Source organism: Phoenix dactylifera, chromosome 5 (assembly GCF_051530095.1).
Source record: "Phoenix dactylifera cultivar Ajwa chromosome 5, Ajwa_hap1_PhDact_Kaust_v1.1, whole genome shotgun sequence".
NCBI classification, from domain to species: domain Eukaryota; kingdom Viridiplantae; phylum Streptophyta; class Magnoliopsida; order Arecales; family Arecaceae; genus Phoenix; species Phoenix dactylifera.
The window spans coordinates 19267137-19288095 of record NC_143194.1 but is presented as its reverse complement, the minus strand read 5'-3'; the positions used below and the strand labels follow the sequence as shown (position 1 = coordinate 19288095).

The 20959-nt window shown below is 39.3% G+C and overlaps 3 protein-coding genes across 8 annotated transcripts; 2 read left to right on the top strand and 1 right to left on the bottom strand.

Annotated features, from left to right (window-relative positions):
- The first annotated feature begins 3286 nt into the window (after positions 1-3286).
- LOC120111556 (uncharacterized) lies at positions 3287-4263 on the top strand. The gene is made up of 3 exons (XM_088721750.2): positions 3287-3554; positions 3672-3739; positions 3831-4263. The coding sequence occupies exons 1-3, from the start codon at positions 3488-3490 to the stop codon at positions 3948-3950; spliced, it is 255 nt and encodes an 84-aa protein (XP_088577876.1). The 5' UTR covers positions 3287-3487; the 3' UTR covers positions 3951-4263.
- Positions 4264-4965: 702 nt separating this feature from the next.
- LOC103718812 (uncharacterized) lies at positions 4966-17565 on the bottom strand. 6 transcript variants are annotated; one of them, XM_089930702.1, is made up of 4 exons: positions 17126-17565; positions 6623-6652; positions 5498-5591; positions 4966-5388 (listed from the first exon to the last, which is right to left on the bottom strand). In XM_089930702.1, the coding sequence occupies exons 1-4, from the start codon at positions 17306-17308 to the stop codon at positions 5384-5386; spliced, it is 312 nt and encodes a 103-aa protein (XP_089786828.1). In that variant the 5' UTR covers positions 17309-17565; the 3' UTR covers positions 4966-5383. The 6 variants fall into 6 exon arrangements, 3 of the variants coding, with proteins under 3 accessions (XP_089786828.1, XP_089786827.1, XP_089786829.1); XM_089930701.1 differs by having other exon boundaries at positions 4966-5404; positions 5507-5591; positions 17126-17564; XM_089930703.1 differs by having other exon boundaries at positions 5507-5591; positions 17126-17559.
- Positions 17566-19189: 1624 nt separating this feature from the next.
- Positions 19190-20571, top strand: LOC103718823 (putative calcium-binding protein CML46). Its single transcript, XM_008807813.5, has one exon. The coding sequence runs from the start codon at positions 19906-19908 to the stop codon at positions 20476-20478; it is 573 nt and encodes a 190-aa protein (XP_008806035.5). The 5' UTR covers positions 19190-19905; the 3' UTR covers positions 20479-20571.
- Positions 20572-20959: the final 388 nt, after the last annotated feature.

The window sequence follows — 20959 nt, the reverse complement described above, 5'->3', positions numbered from 1 at the left end:
TCTTTCTTTCTTCCTTTCTTTTTTTCTTTTTGAGAAAGCCAATGAACACAATTTTTATTTGATTCTTTTTTCTTTGATAAATCATATTTCAATATCAGACAAGGTATGCACGATTGATGATGATTCGATCCGAAAAAAAGGAAGAAATTCCTTCAATCCATGCAACTTGAATCTTTTTTCAAAAAAATAGAAAATATAACAAATAATGAAAGTAGGGTCTAGATTCTTTTTTTTAATTATTAATGAACAGTAAAACCAAGTTACAAAGCTTTTATTCATACTAGTGAGGTTTGCTTTTACACTTCAATTGAATATTATATGGAGAATTTAGGTCCATCGGAAGTTTGAAATATGATTCAGTTTTTTGATATGGCGGATTTTGCCCCTAAATCCTATTCAGTCACCCATGTGGTAGTCAAAATACTCTACATCGAGTCTAGTAATCTTTTTATAGCAAATATTTAAACTCTCATTATAAATTGTATCTCCTCAATAAATCTGAATATTGATCTAATCAAGTGCGTGAACAGATGAAAAATTCGTATAATAAGAGAAGCAATTTGAAGATGTGGCATATGACAACCTACGATCCAATTAAAGCCATAGAAAATTGAACTTTAGAGGCCAAGAAGAAATATTCATATATTCAACACAAACCTAAACAATCATATGGACAACAGAGATTAATTAAAGAGATACGAAAATAACAGATGAATGCTAACCATGCAACCGACGATTCAATAAAGTATAATAACGCCATTAGTTATTGAATATAGAAGGAACGAACATATGAACAGAGCGGTGAATGATCTTATGCTATTTTAGACTAACTACAAATCTGTAGTTATGTTTTGCTCCACATTGAAATTTTTCTTTTTCTAAAAAAATGTATACAACCTACGTATTTCAACAGAGTTTTGTGATATAGACTCAATTATTTGGACAAAACTAAATGCCATGGAAACTTGATAAAATACTTTACCTGGTCAAAGGAAAAAAAAAAGACTCCATTGTTGACATGTGGTGGTGGTTGGCACACAGAAAAGAAAGCTATAAAAGTAGCACCGAAACATCACCAATATAAACCCACCACTAAACATTTTCGAGTGTCAAACCATGAAGCACACCACCATTTTGTTGTACTGTGGAGGTCAGAGTCTGTTGACTTCGAGGACAATCCACTTCGTATTCTGCGCATTCTCCTGTCATCAACTCATTGGAAGCATCATGTTGGAGTGAAGCACTCAACCTCAAAAAGAGTCCACTTCAGTAAAGCAATGAGTGCACTTTCCCATCAAAGCTAACAGAAAGTGGCGAGGGAGGCCCGAGTGACCTCATTAGAGGGGCTAGTGGAAGAGGAAATATTAGCAACTTAGGTGCGTGGAGAAAGGGAAGGGGAAAAAAAAACTAGGAACATTGCCCCCGTCCTTTTAAAGTTTGGTTTATTAGCTAGGTGGAGAAGAAAACAAAAGATAAAAGGAAGAGGATGACCTAACCATTATGGAACTTTTATAATAATGTTTAGATATGTTGTTATGTGTTCAACAAGGGTCCCATGAAGTGTTACTTCATATAATTTAGCATGTTTAAATCTTGCATATGTGTCGAAGTATGATTGGGCTTAATAAATTTTGTAAATGAAGCCATCTTTGTTACCAGAGATGTCAGAAAGATAGCTCGCTGCTACCTAAGATGGATATATTAAGGGAAACTTTATTTCAGCCAAAGACGCTACCAAGCACATCTTGTGGTAGTTGAGGTAGGAGAAAAATCTGGACCATACTTAATTAACAAAGTTAAGAAATTAAAGGAGTTTAAAATGCTTCATTTTGGATGACTCTCGCACAAGTGACGAAAGATGTCGGACAATTTAGAAGTCGAGCATGAAAACTCTCTAGATCATTTAGGTGAATGGATTCAGATTACTGTTCCACTGCTCTCATTGGTGTTAAATTTGAGCTTGACATGCTTAATCATGCGGGATTAGGCATCTGTTTCAAATCTTGCATGTGATTAGTTTTGGGTCTGAAGAGAAAACTTGCAATTAAATAGGAACATTTGCAAAATAATGAAAGCATGATCAGCAAAAGTTGGGCATGCTTCCATGGAAGGCATCACATGCACAACGTCACCGAGCACCGTAAATAAAACCATTAGCAACTTGATAGCATAGCATTTATAATGCCGACAGCATCCACTAGCCTATAAATCTAAGAATTTACAATATAGTATATTCAATATCTTAAAATGCAGTGGATATTACCGCTATACGCCCCATACGAGATGCATATGTGATCTCATGGCCACATCACATTGCCTATATACAGTACTATACATGGTAATACCATATAAGGACCAAAATGATAGTCCATTCACCGTTGTCTCGACATATATGTGGTATATTTTAGTATTTTACAGCCACATCTGTAGGCCCATTGCATATACAACCTACTCTTGTGTAGAATTATGCAGGTGAAGTGGACTCAAACTTATAGTTAAATTTGAAGTAAGTTTCAGGTGGACATCAATAAGTGCTAATAGTATTAAAAAATATTGATTTTATCATTCTTGTTATTTCACTATCCTTAATTATGTGGTCCCTTGACTGCTGCATTTTGCAGCTATTTTTCAAAACAATGGTTTCTTTTATTTTCCCATTCCTATATTTGAAGAGAGTTGGATTATCAGGTCCACATTTTTTAGAAAATATTAAATAGAAATAAAAATTAAAAATAATTGAGAATTAAAAATTAACTTTCAGTCTATATTGAACTCTACCAATGAACTCCATTAGAAGAAACATTCTTGGCAAATACCAATGGTTATACCGACACATATGATACACTATATACCACTATCTATCAAAAGATATCAGATCAATATGGATATCGCTTCCCATATCTGCTACCAATATTTAAACCTTGTCTAAAATTTTTACATATGCATGTATATACATACATACCTACAAATATATATATATATATATATATACATATATATAGTTTAAATTTTTTATAATATCTGCTACTAAAACCCGCATTCTTTCAAAAAAATAGAATATATATAAATATATATTATATAAGAAAAAGAAAAACTTTATTATTATCTATGGCAAGCAGATGCATCAAGCCATCACCCTTCCACTAGGCGAACCTCTTCATTCACATTTTTTTTTTTTTTTGCTACAACAGATGATTCACAGACTTTTAATATGGATATATCCAAGAAAGCCAAAAAAAACAGTAAGTCTTGGAACGCTCTAGACAACTCTCTCTCTCCAATCCATAGTGCCTCCCAAGTAGGGCAAAAGTGGTTTGGGAGGCGGACTTGGGAAACAAATGTGCTGCCATCATGCCATTAAGAATATACAGTCCCCACCACTAGCTAGTGGGCGGTGGCCGGCCACCGTGACAGAAATGGAGCAGAGAGGTACTGTAACGAAAATTTGGTGGAGGATTCTTGTGATTCTAAGAACATAGGAGGGATAATGGACTGGTGTCGCTTTCTCTCTCTTCTTCTCATCTCAGTCCTCCTCTCATCCTCCCTTTTTCAAGGTGACTTCCTCCTCTCTCCTTGTAGTATATCCATACAAAAAGTTTCTTTTTCTATTGAGTCCTCTTCCTTTTTTATCTCAGAAAGAAATAACTCCTGTCCCTTTCTGCTGGGTGCAGTAGGATTTGGAAAAAGGATTGGAATTCTGAGGCCTGTTGATAAAGGAGGGTATCCCTTTGAGCCTGAGGTGGATTTCTTCTTTAGTTCTTTTATTTAACTAGACTAGAAGCTTTTTCTTATCATTTTTTTTTTTTTTTTGTGGGGGGGTGTTCCCTCAGCAGGAAAGATCAGGAAGGGAAACGGTGGACATGGAGATGGACTACAAGGAACCCGGAGCCAACACCAACCCAAGGAGTGGAGACCCCTTCAACCCCCCACCCAGGTCACCAAGGCCTTGATGGCCTTCCTGTTTACAATTAAAATTAAGATATAAATCTGTATCTATATATATAGCTATGGATATTCCTCTCTTCCTGAGGATGTACCAATGTCTATCTTGTACAGTATGTGATCAAGTTTGTGGAGGAAAGCTGAGGTTTTGCTCTCAGGATCCATTGTCTAAGAACAGTTGATGTAATTCTCAGGTTGGAGATATGGAGATGAAGAGAGCTTTACAAATGGGCTTATGATGTTCTACTTTTATGTAAGTATTTCGTGATGGGAGTTCCCATCTTTTAATATCAAAAAAATAAATTGACGAAAGAAAAAGAACTTAGAATTGGCTGAAAGTGAGGTGGCATCTTCATGGAATCTATTAGCAACAAGCCGAAGAATTGAGTTAAGATGCAGACTATCAATTATATTTCTTTTAGTTAGGAAGTGAATATAATACACCTTATGCTTCTCATAATAATTTCATTTCACATTATTCAAAATGAAAAGAATCAATGGTAATGTGGCTCAGATGCAATTACTTCAGAGCATTCCTCTAAGTTTCTGAATAGTAATGTTCCACAATCATAGCAAGAATGAGTCAGAGTCAGCTAATAATTGAGCCTTACAGAGATGGAAAAGCCAATAATGAAGCAGGGACCTGATCCCATACTTTCGGTGTTCCAAAGTATAACACTGTTGATCTAGCTTGGATAAATTCACAAGTGTTGTACATAAGATTTTCTGTTTAGAACTTTCAGTGGTGGCATGACAGAATATTCTCCACATCAAAGTTGTCAAACAAAGATTTCATAAAATAATGCAGGCAATCTGATACTCCTAAACAATTTAGTTTTCCTCAAAGATGCTATGCATCACGATGCACTTGTCCCATGCCGATGCACTCTAAGATACCTTATCATAGCCTTTTTTGGAATATATATATATATATATATATATATATATATATATATATATATATATATATATATATATATATATATATATATATATATATATATATATATATATGTCAGTCAGTTTTGCTTGATTTGAAATGAAGAATGCATTGCATAAATCAGTCAGATGACATTCTAGGCCATAAGAATATACTTCACATATAAAATTTCTGGCACTAAAAATTGCATATTTTGGAGTCACTAACATAAGATTTTCCAATTACCTAAGTAAATACATGGTTTAGACTACAAAACTCCATGGATCACTTAACCAACTGTTTTTGGTTAGAAATTTCGGATTTTTTTATAGATTGACATTTTCCAGATGCCGCTGAAACTCCATGGATCACTTACCCAGCTGTTCTTGACTAGAAATTTGGGATTTTTTATAGATTGACGCTTTTCAGATACCACTGTTTCTGTCATTGGATGTTACAACCCCCCAAGTCTGGTGCCCGACAGACATTACCATATGCAGAGAGTTCCAGAAGATCTGTGTCTCATCCTGTGGTTGTTGGAAGCTCCATTATTAGCAATCAAGTTAGTATTGCATGCCGTATTCTACTAGCTAAAAATCCTGTGCATAAATCTGATAAACAGCTTTTTGATAAAACCTTCAATACCAGAAACTCTATAATATGCGCTCTTCTGTATGATGACAGGCTTGGATATCATAGTTTTATTTCCCTTAGGAAGATCAACAGTTGCCTGCAAATGAGAGAAAACCAGATTATTTGTCAAATAAATTTAAGTGAGAAGCAACAGGCGAAGACACTGGATATAATCTATAATGTAGATAACATTATCAAGTATGGGCGAAACAACTGTGTATGTATTATATGGATTACACCATAATTAAATGGCCAAGCTTTTCTAGCTGCCACTCTGTGTGCAATAGATGTTGGAAAATAATGATAAACTTCATAGCATCAAAACAGTCAAGCATAAACATCAAAGCATAAAAATAGACATAATCAGACAAAAGTAAACCAAATGTTGTTATGCTTAACCACCAGAACAGACCCTTTAAATAGTTGAGCTTTTACACCATGCACAACTTGACACTGGATGGCCTCCAGAATCAGTACAGTGTATAATTCAAACACAACTTTTATACTGCCACTGAATACCTGGCTTTAATTCTACAGAAATTATAAAGATTTGTTTCTCACTTCTTCCTAATTCTATCTGATCTGCAAAAAGACATAAATCAGGACCCCACATAAGTGGATTTTGTAATAGGAAATTATGACTTAATTAGATGCGAGGAAATAAAACTAAAGAAGCTGGGCCTTTAAGTCACAGTTTCATGACATTTTTATATGCATTAGTTGCTTAATAAAACTAACTCAATCATTTTTCTTTTCTTTAGGTTAAATGTTCAAGATATCTGATACATTGAGATTTCAGAGAAAAGAGAAAGGCTATATGTAAGGCCACCCCTTTAGCTTAGACTTCAAATCAATATATACCCATGAAAGAGTAATTTCAGTCTAATGGATTATGCTGCCAGATCATGAAATATAACATTTCAGTAAAAAACATCATAAAAGACAAGCAACAGTGCTGAATTGAATGTATTCAATCATTCCAACTACATAAAATGAAATTTAAGCTAAACAAGTCATGATAACACTGGCATGATAATTATTCAGCTGTAAAAGTTTCAAATACCAAGCATTCAGAGGAAAAGATACCATTAGCCAACACACTGAGAAAAACAAGAATAGCACGCTCACCTGCAAAACTTGGCAATTATCCAAGGTGCTCTTCCCATCCAGAATTTTGCAAATATTAGAGAGACAAATGTCAAGCTACCCATACATCAAAAAGAAAAACAGAGAGAGAGGAATTCCAACACCTTATTATCAGAAGCTTACCTACTATTTTGAATTTATCCAATTACATGGAAATTGAGAAATTACATTTACTGCTTAAGTATTTAATATATCAGGTTAAGAGAAGCTAAGAATACAAATGAGTGGGCAAAAGAGGAGCTCTTCTGACAGTGAAACATATAAGTTGACTTAAAAAACAAATAAAGCAACCCCTGATATCCTATGCAGATAGAGACACATTTTAGCCATGAGAAAAAGGGCACTTCACCCTTCAGAGCTTCTGCTCCATTTGTGAACGACACACCATCTTTTTCCTTTCAATCATTCTTTTATCTCTATATTCATACACAACCAAAGATGGCATGAAAACCCTTTTTCTTTTTCTGTTTTTGATTAATAAACCATCAAGACATTTCCTTGGCCTAAGAAAACTACCATTCACCAATCTTCCTCACTCAATGATATGGCAAATGCACCACCAAATGATACTAGAAAATTTTCAAAATGCCCTTCCATAGTTTAGTAATAATACATGCATTTTCTATCGAAATATCAAAACTACAGTTGGCCCATTAGGAAATTTTTTTTCTTAGATTGAGTTTTTATTAAATGCAAAATCATCACCTTCTCCGTTCTCAAACTTGCTATTAGATTCATGTGACTGACTATAATACTTGCGAGTACATCTTCTAACTTTCACGAACAATTTCCATTTTCCACCCTCTTGTTTTCAATTTTATGCAAAAAAACTGTTTCAAATTATAATGAATCGAAAACTTTGAGTTCCAATATCTATAGAAGAAGAGCTGCTAAATTTCTTCCCTTCGAATAACTACATATTCCAATGACTTTGGGTTTCAGCCCTACTCTTTTCCTCGAAGAAAAAAAGCATTCCAATGACTACGAAGAACGATGCAGATATCTCTCAGCATATGGTATAAACTAGAGAAAAGGGGTTTCAAATGAATATCTTACTGCATGAAATTTCAAGAGAATACTGTTGTCCTCTGCCATCAAACTTCATGCTTTACCATCCCATCGTTTTCAGGTATTCTAGAGTACTATCCTCTATAGCTATAATCCCTACTTAGTTGTCATCTATCCGAAAGAACGAGGAACCATCCTCTAATATACAAATCATCATTAGCTCCAGAAAAATCTACAATTTCCGGTCAGGAGTTTTAGAAACCAATTTTTTAACTGTCCGCTCATAAAAAATTAGTTTACAAAAGTAGAAAAAGGTTTTCTGGTCTTGTATATGTGGACCATTCCGAACTTTCATCCTTTCAGCATGCACTAGACATTTCCTGCTCTTCTACATTTTACTGTCACAAAATTCATCAATTTTTGTTTCTTTGGGAAAGCCAACATCTCATTAGATCCCATGACAGGATTATCCATCTTCACCAAGTTATAGTTGGAAAAACTTCACATCCTGATTATTTTTCATAATGTGCATATTCCAACCACACGATCTAAAGCCATTTTGATAGCCCAGTTGTTCTGGTAATACTTTATGTGATCCACATGATTATAAAATTTTATGGTTGTTCAAATATTTGTTTGATCAAATTTAACGAAATAACATTTTAACACTTAAATCGTAAAACTTTGGTACGAGTTTTCTCAAAAGGGGTATGACTCATCAAACTTATTTTTCATTTTCTTAAAAAAGAAAGTCCAATAAAAAAATTGAGAATAGAAAAGGAGATTAAATTTTAATTGTTAACCTCTGGCGTCAGAGTAGCCAAACCTCTTTTAAAAGTTCTAATAGCCAGCGCTAATGTGTCTTGTTCTTTCCTTCTAAATCTCCAGTGACCTACGCCAATCCACTTTCTTGCACCCATGCCTTCTTTTAGCATTCAACACAAGGTCTTCAACAAGTCTCCTCAGCAAGTTGAAATCATGCAAGACACATTGAGCACGTATCCAAACTATACTTGCTTATGTCAGAGATGGACTTCACGTCTCTCTCCTTGCTCCAAGATATATGCCACAAGAAAAGAAAAGAAAAGAAAAGAAAAAGAAGATAAGGAGGAAGATGTTTAGATCTCAATACTTTCAACGGTCGAACCTTTCAATAGACAAAAGTTGAGCCTGACTTTACCAATTCATAAATGAGTTCAGAATCTCAACATTTATTTGTGTTACACTGCCAATCATCTAATGTTATCAACCACATCAAAATCTGCTATCAGCAATACTATCTCAACTATCTGAAGTAAGTTACTTCATGATCCCCCTAAATCATTCTTCCCCAAGATGTCCAAACCCGGACTCGAATACTCACAATTCTTACCTCTCATGTGTGTTAGATGTATGCCCTAGAAGCCAATTTGGCTGACACATTATTAATTCTAGGGACATAATTTTGTACTTGACTATTTATTATTGAATAAATAAAAGGCATCTTTTCATTCATATTATTTATGTGTCTATGAATCGTCCAAAAAATTAATAAGATGATGATGCATATTCTCAAGAGTTGAGAATTTGAGCCATGTATCATTGGTGATTAATTTCTAAATGCTCCTGATCAATGGATCATCACGAGGACGGTGATCGATCCGATCAGTGCACAGATCACTTTCCTTCTGGATGGATGAGACTTGAGTCCACAGTGTAGGGACACTGAAGTGATAGTGCAGGTGCTTGTTAGAGAACAAGGGTACTGAGCGTGACCAAGACAAGAAGTCACTTGGATGTCTATCCACTCGTCAGTGACTTGCTTGATGTTGCAGTAGTGTGACTGGTCCTTTGACCTGCGGTGCTTCGGCTACTCACAGTGAGGTTATTGTAGTTTGACTGCACACATACATGGTCTCTAGCCATATGGGTCCATGCAGTGTAGATTGGCTGCAGTAGGTTCACTGTAGGAGTAGGGTATGCACCTACAAGGAATCTATCGACCTTGATAGAAGAGGAGTGATCCTATGTGATTTGTTAGACTGAGTTCTAAGACCTTGGCCAGGGCAGTAATATAAAGTGGAGAAAGAGTTTTTCACTATCGAACTCGAGTCGAATAAATCTTGACATATGACAGACGATGGGGTTTGACGAGTTGTCCATGACCTCCGTGCTGTAGGGATCCACGATAGTAGGACTGTATCACACGTCAACTGCACCTAGAGGTTCGTCATTCCATTCTGCTGGGTTGCCACTACATGCTGCTAGGTGTCACTGATGGATGGTGGGACTCACAGGGATTATCTCGATGATCGATAAACCCAAATGAGTTGAGTTGGAATCGTTCCAACCCATTGAAAGGAGTTTTCAATGATATAGTGATAGAGATCACAATATATCTCACTACCAGTCAGAATAGAACCTATGGGGTCACACACACTAGAAGTATTGACCGATCTGATGGTTGAAAAGTGATTATGAATCACGAGTAATCAATTCGATTGATAAGAAGTTGAAGAAGGAAAGGGAATTAATTAATTGGACTCGAAACAAGAGTCCTACTTCGAGTAGGATTCCTAGAGTCCAATTGGATTAGGACTGGGAATCCTAGTTGGAGTAGGACTGGAATTCCTACTTGGAATAGGATTCCTGCAATCCTAATGAGATTAGGAGTTTTGAATCAAAATTGGATTCCTACTTGGAGTAGGATTCCTAGAGTCCTAATCGGATTAGGACTTCGGATTCAAATAGAGTCCTAATTGGATTAGGACTAAAATTAAATATGTCCTAATTTGAATTAGGGTTTCTTAAGTCACAATTAATTATTAATCTAATGAATCAATAAGACTCCTAATTGGATTAGGATTGAAGAGTTCAATTGAGTCAAAATTGATTTAAGTTCTAATTGGATTAGGACTTACCTAGATTGGATCCTAATTGGTTCACCCTTGGGCTAAGCCTAATTGGATTAGGGCTTGACCACATTAGGGCTTTTCAAACCCTACTTAATGTGGATTAGGGTTTACCATGAGGAGGGGGATATGCCCCTCCCTTTTCCATGTGGAGAAGGGAGAAGAGACGGCGCCCCCTCTTAGGAAATAAGTCTAGGGCTCCTAGATTGTAGGAGCCCTAGATGGTTATAAAAAGGGGCAAAGGGGGCCGGCGCCCTAGATGAGCTCTCCCTCTGGTGCGGACACCAGTGCCAGGTCAGCCGGTCGCCACAGGATCCAGCCAGCTCAGCGGGTTCCAGCCGATTCAGCCAGCCTGATTTTATTTTAGATTGATTTATTTTATGTTGATTGGGTTTATTTGCATATTGTCATTTGGGTTTATTTGCATATTGTCAGTTTAGGAGCTTTTTTGGAATTATTTTATTTGTAGGAGTTTATTTGTTATTTTGTGACCCTATATATATGGGTCCATCCTCATGTTTAGGGTTTTAATGAATTAATGAATGAAAATTGGTCTTCTTCTTCCTCCTCCTCTTCTCCTCCTTCCCTTCTTCTTCCCCTCTTCTTCTCCTCTTCTTCTTCTCTTTCTCTCTATATTTCAATCCGTACTTCCGTCCTGCATCAGCTTTGGTATCAGAGCCTCGGCTTTGCCTCTGTCGCCAAAGCCCGGAGATCCTAGAACGGATCACCTCCGCCACCTCCACTTTTGGCCTGCTGCACCGCCTCACCTCACCACTCTCCTCCCTCAACTGCCCACGTTCCCTCCCTCTCGGTTCTCATCAGATAAAAAAAAAAAAAAAAAAAAAAAAACAGAGAAGAAAACCCTCCTGTTTTCCAGAGGAGAAAAGGCCGACACCTCTAGCAGGCCTGCCTTTCCACTGCTCCTGTTGTTCCCTTGCCCGCTCGTGGCCGCCCCACCCGGAAGAGGGCACGCTCGCGGCCGATTCACCACCGGAGACCACCGCGACCTACGGAGACCCGCCGCCCCTGGTCCGACGGAAAGCCCTTTCGGCCGCGACCTGCCGCCACCGTCTGTGGCCGGATACGGGAGAGGAAGACCGCCACACCACCCCGCTCGCCTCCGCCAAGCAGTACCCTTCGCCGTGCTCCACCTCCTCTGTCTCACCGCCGGCCGCTGCTTCTCCTTCCACCGAGCACCCCACTTCCCCTTCCACTGAGCACCACCGGGATGTGCCCTTCCCCCGTTAGCAACGCCGCCAAGGATTCCAACCACGCGGTCCACAGTCGGCCGGAGAAGGTCCCTCACGCCACTGGCCGCCGCCCGTTGCCGCGGTACACGGAGCCGCAGCCGAGATCACCGCCCTCCGCCACGGCCATCGGAGCCCCGCCCCGCAGCCGCCGCCGCAAGGGTCGGAGAACCCTCTCGAACCGTCGGGAGGTTTAAAATTGATTAACGGGTAAGCTTCACACCCGTTAGCCCACAACCCGCTAACCCGAACCCAATCGGGTTAAAAAAAAAAAAAAAAAGAAAAAAAAAGAGAAAAAAAAAGAAAAAAAGAAAAAAAAAAAAAAAAAAAAAAAAAAAAAACTTACCTCTGTTCATCTTCTCCCTCTGTTCGCTCGCCGTCGCCGCCGCCCGTGAAGCGCCGCTCCACCCTAGCCGCTGCAGCCGCCGCCCCTCCGGCCTCGCCGCCCCTGCCACCGTTGAGATCCGTCGCCACTTCACCTCCCGTGCAGCACCGCCCTCGCCGCCTTGCTGTTTCGCCTTCGCTCGCGCACAACGCCGCCCCACCTCAACGCACCTCCGTCTCCGACGTCGCCGCTTCCCCTCCGCCCGCACGCAGCGCCGCCCTCTTCCTCTGCCGCCCGCACGCAGCGCCGCCCCCGTGCTGCGACCGCCTCCGCCTCCACCGCAGTGCCGCCCCCGTGCTGCAACCGCCTCCGCCTCCACCGCAGTGCCGCCCCCGTGCTGCAACCGCCTCCGCAGTGCCGCCCCCGTGCTGCAACCGCCTCCGCCTCCACTGATCGCACCTCCCCTCCCCTCTGTGGGATCAAGGATAACCCCATCTCTCCTCCCCTTTCTTCTTCCTTCACGGCCGAATCCACCTCACCTCCCACCCCACCTTCATTTTCTCTGTAGCCGATTCTCTCATCGGGCCCGCGCCCGCACTCCCAAAGAATCCACCGGGCCCGACTCTCAGGCCCTAAACACCGGGCCCAATCCGATTTCTTCCTCACAGGCCCAAGCCCGTCGGCCTGCAACGCCACTGCAGAGCCCATTTCGACCTGCCGTGTTGCTGAGATCAACCCCAACTGGAGCCGTTTGACAAGCCTACTTACAGTGCAGGTTTTCTGGTCGTCACCCCAACCCAGGTCAGGTTTCTTCCTTTACTGCAAATTTTATTTGTTTGTCTAAATTTAGAATGAATTAACTCTTATGTGCTCTATTGATATTGCTTCCTAAAAAAATTCAACACATCCACTCCAAACAACACCAAAACCCTAGTAGTGGCCTGTCTTTGTTATTAATTGTAGGGCTACCTAATCTTTGGAAGTTCTTTGAGGCTCTGTGCAACCCTGCAACACACTGAAAACTAGTACTATTTGGCTGCAACTACTTATCTGAATTTGTTACGTAATTCAAAGCCAATTTCAATTGCTTGAGTTAGCTTCCGATTATATTGAGTATCTATTTTGCAATTTTGAATTCATTTCATGCATTAGGTCTACTTAGGAACATTTATAGTTGGTCGGATCATACATTTTGACATTCATTTTATGCATCTACGTAGTGGTCGTGACGCATCTCATCCTGAGTCCCAATTAGGCATGGATTCCAAAATTGAAGCCCTATTAAAAGCTATCCACGACACTGATATTCAAGTCCAAAATACGAATGCCCAAGTCCAAGCAAACAACGCCCAAATTCATGACCTAACCACAATGTCCACCCAAGTTAATGCCCGACTCGATTCAATTGAGGTTTCACCTCAAAGGGTTCTTGAATCCCAAAGAGCTAGTACTCCCCATTTACCGGGTGTTGATGAGGACGAAACCCTAGAACAAATTTTAAAACAACAAGGCTCTGTTCGGCAGGGCAAGTTTGGTAATAGGTCTGTTCCAGGTCATCATCATGCCTACCCTCACCCTAGAGGATCTGGTCCCTTCTCTAATATTGGTAGAGGTTACCGACATAACGTAGAACCCAGTGAACCTCGTGAACATGTTGAAGATGTGACGAAAGGCATCCGGGTTGAAGCCCCTACCTTTGATGGTCGCAATGACCCAAAGATCTTTTCAGACTGGTTGCATGAAATGGACCACTTCTTTGAGTGGTACAATCTGTCTGAGAACAAAAAAGTTCGATTCGCTAGAATGAAACTCATTGGTCGAGCTAAACTTTTCTGGCAAAGTACCGAACATCTGTTAGCTAGGAGACATCAACATGAAGTAACTGATTGGGTAGAGATGAAAGAGAGACTTAAAGAAAAATACCTGCCCCTTAACTACCAAGACGATCTCCTAAATCGATGGAACACTAAGTCCACATTTGTAAGGCGCCCTGACACACGAAGCACTCCCACCGGCCTTAATTCCTTAGGGTCCAAACCTTCTGTAGGGTCCACTATTCATAGGCCCCCTCCTATTGCCCATGTCACAGGCCGAGACACTAATGGCAAGGGAATGCTTGGTGAGCCTCCCAAACCACATTCCAAAATTCGGTGTTACAAATGCCAAGGTTTTGGTCACGTTACCTCCCAATGTGCGAACAATTTTTTCGTTATTGCTCAGCAAGAGCAGGGAGGTGACATAGATGACTTAGAGGAGCAAATCTATGAACCAAACCTCGATGACATTCAGGACATTGAGGAAGAGTGTGATGACAAACCTGAAACCCTAGGATGCACCCACACTCCACCTAGCTCGCTTGCACAGTCAGATAACGAGTTTGACCAGTCTACCATGAGTGTAGTTGGTTATGCCCCCGCACAACCCATCGAAACTGATGTTAGGATTTCTGAGCCTGCATATGCATTTACACAACACATTCATAAATTGTATCAGGAAATCCATAAAGGCATTCATGCATGTACTGCTCAGTATACGATGCAAGCTGATTTCCGTGCTAAAGAATTTCAAACTTGGGGTTACGTAATGATCCATCTTAAGGAATTGCAGTCTCTTAGTATTGGACCATTCAGGGTGTTGCACAAGGATGGCACTGACGCCTATGCCATTGACTTTCCATTTGATTTCGGTCATAGCCTTACTATTAATATTAAAGATTTGGTTGTAATCCCTGATGACTCTTTTGCTGCACACTCTCCTGCGCCTGATGTTTATCCTATTATTGATTCCATGCCATCTTCGTTTCCTTTTACCCTCCATCGAGCACAAAAAGAGTATATTGATTCTATTTTAGCCGAGCAAATAGTTTTTACCAGTGATGGAGGCATCCAACATTTCCTGGTTCGTTGGCGAGGACGACCAAGGTCCGGCTACACTTGGATCCAGCGCGAGGAGATACCGCCGATTGACCCGGACTTGTTGGAGTACTACCGGGGCTTTACCGAGCCGCTTTCGTCGAGGTCGACTTCTTTCCACCCGAGGAGAGTTGGTGCGGACACCAGTGCCAGGTCAGCCGGTCGCCACAGGATCCAGCCAGCTCAGCGGGTTCCAGCCGATTCAGCCAGCCTGATTTTATTTTAGATTGATTTATTTTATGTTGATTGGGTTTATTTGCATATTGTCATTTGGGTTTATTTGCATATTGTCAGTTTAGGAGCTTTTTGGAATTATTTTATTTGTAGGGGTTTATTTGTTATTTTGTGACCCTATATATATGGGTCCATCCTCATGTTTAGGGTTTTAATGAATTAATGAATGAAAATTGGTCTTCTTCTTCCTCCTCCTCTTCTCCTCCTTCCCTTCTTCTTCCCCTCTTCTTCTCCTCTTCTTCTTCTCTTTCTCTCTATATTTCAATCCGTACTTCCGTCCTGCATCACCCTCTCCTCTTCCAAGCCGTGGCCACCCCTCTCCCTTCCTTGGTTCAGCCGCCATCAGCAAGGGGAAAAGAAGAAGAGGCGTGCACCTCTCCTTGGCCTCCTTCCTTGGTTCCAACGCAGGGAAGAAAAGAAGGCTGCGTAGGGATTCTTCTTCTTCCTCTTCTTCATCCTTCTTCTTCCTCCTCTCAAGCACAATCAAGGGTTGATTGAAAGAGAGGAAATCAGCCATCAAAAGAAGTCTTTGCAAGGGAGCTAGCACCCCGGAAAGACAAGAGAGCTTTGATCGGATCACTGCTTCGTGTGGATACCCGTAGAGGCCGGACACTTGAACGGCTTCAAGCGAACCTTCATCCTAGACCACGAACTTCAGTTTGCGGTGATCATCTACCCGCACAAGGTGAAGATCTGATCTTCTAAATGTTTTAAAAGTTTTTAATTCTTACCTAAGTACGAAAGGTCTCGAAACAACGTTCATGCGATGAACGTCGATCCCGCACATGCCCCCTTTCCGCTGCCATCTGATTTTTGTTTTGAAATATCAGCGGCATGGGCGGGTTCCCAACAATGTGACCCTGATGCATATGACTAAGCCCCCTCTCTAATGGCCTCATTAATTTTTCATCGAACAGTATCTTGTCATCTCATCAGTTATCATCATTGTATCCCCTAACACTGCAAATTCTATGCTTCCTCCTGTTGAGGCTTTCCTCTTTATTTGAATGGAACCCCAATAAAAGGACAAAAAAAAAACATAAATAGGTCATAATGTAAGAAGGGGCAGCCTACTGAATTTCCTCCGTTCTGCCTTTGTTAGTCCCCTTCATTTCTTTATACTTGAAAAGTCTATTTTCCCAAGAAGTTTGAATGGTCATGGACTGTTCTGGGAGCTAGGGAGAGTTAGAGCTGATATTTCGAGAGTCTCTACTTCTCCTTCGTGAAGCTTCAAGAGAAAGGGAAAGAAGAAGGTGTAGAAGTTCTGACTATTCAATATTCACAGATGTCACTCTGGTTATAAGATTTTTTCTCCCAGAGTCATTTTTTTTCTTTTTTTTCTTGGGAGAAAAAACTCCTTTAAATGCAACTATTTACAATTTTTTCCTCCAAAATTTGCCATTCATAAACATAAACTATAATTTGTATCTCAATTACCATCTTCTTAAGAGCTTGACATGTTGAATTCCACACAAATTCCCATTTGCAGCAAGCATGCAGCAATCAAACTAAAGCAGAAAACATTAGAGCAGAAAATTTGGGACCATAAAATTAGAATCATCCTTCGAAATAAATCCAACAACAACTTTCATAATCTAAGAAGAACATCGTTCCTTTCTCGACACCTTCTTATATTTATAGGAACACCACTTTACGAAGCCCCTGATTCTAAAACCCACCATAAATCCAACATTAGCACTCCAAACATGAACCCTGATGGAAAAAATCACAGGAACAACATCATTTAATGTTGGTTCAAAAAGAACCTGCATCACAAAACCCTACCAAAGAAGGAAGAAATACCCAAAAGTCCAATTTTTTGTCACACTAAAGTAGAGATGGATAAAGAAACAGCATCAAGTCGATACCTTGGAGCAGGGGATTATGTGATCGTACTCGTGGCAGAGGCAGCGGGGAAGCTGACGAGCTTCCGGAAGACGTTGCCGGGTGACTCGCGGCGCCACCGGTCGGGGTCGCGGTCCTTCACCTTCTCCCGCCTTCTCCCAGCACTGCTGCTTCACGCTCTGGGGAAAGTTCCTGGGCTCCACCATTCCCGGCCATCCTCCGCCGCCGCCGCCGCCGTAGAGCTCCGGCGAGAAGTCTGACGCGGCCTAAATTTAAAACCCACTCTCAACGGCATATTATCCGAGTTTCCTCTGACCCTAATTCTCAAAAATAAAAAAAATCCGAAACTGAAAATAATGACGTCATTCTATATTTGGATTTTTTTTTCTAAATACCCTTCCGAAAATCGAATTTTGCATGAATATCTATTCATTTCTATACCCTCATAAAATACTTATTTTACTATTTTACTCTTTTTTATTCTTACCTTCATAAAATATTTGTTTTGCTATTCTACTCTTTTTTTTCTTATTTTTGTATATATATCCATATCATCTAACGACGTTAAAAAAATAACAGTTTCAAATTTAAATGACGAAAATACTCTTAATGAATAGATACACAAAAAGAAACATTTATAAAATGATGGCGATAGAAAACAAAAAAGTAATTTCAAAATTCTATTTTTTTTAAATTAAAATAAATATGGTTTTTATTAATAATGTTAGAAGAATCGTTATATTAGGATATTTGTACAAAAATAATGTTTTATGAGTATACAGAAATAAAAATAAATTTTAAGAGGGTATTCATGCAAATTTGAATTTTTAAAAGAATATGCAAAAAAAAATCCTATTTCAAACTAGTGTGATTGCAATAATTAATGAAATTGTATGAAAAGATTGCTTAGAAGTTATAAAGTCTCTTATTATCCTCATATTTTTTTAAAAAAATTAAATAGCAAAAATTATTCATTAACTTTTTTTTAGTTGCATTTGTTGTAATTCTCTCTCCATTACTCTCTTTTTTTTTTTCTTTTTTCTTTTGTGCGTTGTATCTGCAACATCAATATTATTGTCATTTATTTTTCACAAATATTTTATATCTAATTATTTCTTTTATATTTAAAGTTTCACACTTATTAATGTCATTCCCAAATGCTAAACTAAATATATTAGATTTGATCATGCCATCACTGATAATAGGCTCCCTCATTCTATTGATTTTTCTTAGAATTTTCCCATATTATTGTAGCAAGCCAAATCAATAATAGACAAGGTCTTAAAAAATTTTATTCTATTTTTATTTAGCTTATTTGGTTCGCGGAAAAAGAGAAGAAAAAGTATGGTCAACAAAAAAATAGAGAAATATCTCAAATTTGGTTGGAGTTTTTATAAAAGAATGTAGCTTTCCACATTCCTATAAAGTCCTATGGGACGTAGAAAATAAAATTCAAATATTAGCTGAAAATTAGGATTTTTTTTTCAAAATATTTTTAAGCTTCTAGGTAGAATAGGATAAGATTTTTTTACTTTAGGGTATAACATATATTTTATACAATTTTTTTATAAAAATAAATACTTAACTAAATATAAGAAACTCTAAAATATGTCACTTTCTCATAATTAATAAATATAAAAAAATTATTTTTTTAGGCATTATATATATTTAGGCATTAGCTTTTTTTTAAAATATTTTGTGAGAGAATAAACCCAAGAAAGTCTGATAACCATCATGGGAAGTTTGTGCGAACCCGATGAGATTGACTCGAGACGCAAAAGGCCGTGGAAATGAAACGTGAAGCAGCCATCAGGAGAAAAATAGCATGCGGCCAGATTAATGCTTCCATGGAACATTCACTATCATCACAATTTCTTTTCTACTACCATCAAATGACTTTTAAGCTGGTTCCTTGGACCCATTCCATCAGCCGTGGTCATATAAAAGGTACATGGACATAGAGACGTTGTGATAAAAAAAACATGGAAATATTGTTTACATAGCATCATCCCAGGTCATACCAAATCAATTTCCATCCAATTTCCATCCAAATTTTGGACTTCTGGTGAACCCCTTCCTTCCATCTGGAGCGACATAGCCGCCGTTGCACCTTCCAGTCTGACACACCCATGCTTTTGTCCAGATTTGAGGTCAGTCCAACATCTTTAGCATTAATAATGATTCAATGAAACGTAGAAGTTAGTTCTAGGTGGAAGTTGGGACACAGTCTCTCATAATGGTGAATGTTAGCTTGAGCCAAGTACTAACCAACTCTTGCCAAGGTTTTAGTCTTGAACTAATTGGCATCCATACCTTGGCTCGTCCACCAAATTCCTGCCCTTATCAAGTCCTTTGATTTAACTTTATTTTCTTCTTTCTCGGCCAACAAAACTATAACTAGAAAACGAGAGGGGAACAACTCTTATCATAAAAATATTCCATAGAAGCAGGCCTGCCTGCTCCTCTCTTTCAAGGAAATTTCCACCAGGTCAAGAACCAGCAAAGTCCCACGAAGTTAGGATCCTGGCTCCTTCAACCCAGGCACTACCTTTCCTTCATCTATCTCTTTTTCCATGGCCGCCACCTTTTGTATATTGATCCCAACCATCACTCTGTGGAACACTGCACCAACCCAGGCACCTTCCTCTCTGGACAACTCTACTGGCCGTCCTTCAAACGGCTACAATAGCCTTCTATAAAGCCTTCACCTACATGACCCTTCTTCCCTCATCAAACCAAAGCCAGAACATCTCCTACCTTTCCATCTCCCATTCTCCCTCGCCTACTAATAAACTAAAAACCAATGGAGAAAGCATCGCCCAGAAGTCTCCATCATTCCATCTCTTTGGCAGAACCAGTTGGGCTCCTCTTTTTTTGCAGAATACTCAGCTGGTTAATCATGACACTCCGGAAGTTCTCCCTGAGATCATTTTCCTTCCTCCATTCCTATACTGAGCTCTTCGCTTTCTCGTCGGCGGTTGACGAAGATCATCTTATGAAGAGCACACCAAGTCAGCCAAGAGGGAACATGCATCTCAGCCGAGAAGATGTGGAGATGGTTATGGGGAGGATGGGACTGTGTTGCAGCCAGGAAGATGATCAGCTGGGGTGCATGGGATCTGATGAGATTTCTGGTGTATTTAATGAGAAGGAGCCTAGTCTGGAGGAAGTGAAGGAGGCCTTCTGTGTCTTTGATGAGAACGGTGACGGGTTCATTGATGCACTTGAGCTGCAGAGAATTCTCTCCATGCTGGGCTTCGGCGAAGGATCGGACTTCGATTCATGCAAACGGATGATTGCGGCGTATGATGAAAACAGAGATGGCAGGATTGATTTCAATGAGTTTGTCAAGTTTATGGAGATTAGCTTTTGCTGATGCCATTTTTTTTTCATTTTTCTTCTCTTCCTTCATCCAAGTTGTATAAAGAGCAATCAAATGGAAATTTAATCTATAAAGAAAATTTGGTTACATTTCTTTTGCTATGTCTTTTATTCATTTTGTTTTACAACAATCTTCATATTGCTTTTTTCTTTTTCTTTTTTTTTTTTTTTTTTTGCTAGAACCGATGGCTCATACACACCTAGCATGGATGCATCTAAAAAAGTCAAAAGACAATAAATCTCGAAGTGCTCTAGGCAGCTCTCTTCCCCTAACCCACAGGGCATATTGCATGTTTAACTATCTTGTAAAGTGTGAGCAGTTGAATTAATTAGGCTTACCAATAAAAGGGTATTAATTATTAAAGGAATGGATAAGTTTGTTGATGGTACTCTCAGGGGGAAGTGGCACTCATGTATAATAAGTTGCACATTCTGATGAAGCAATATTTAAGATTAATATGCTTAAGCAAAGATGT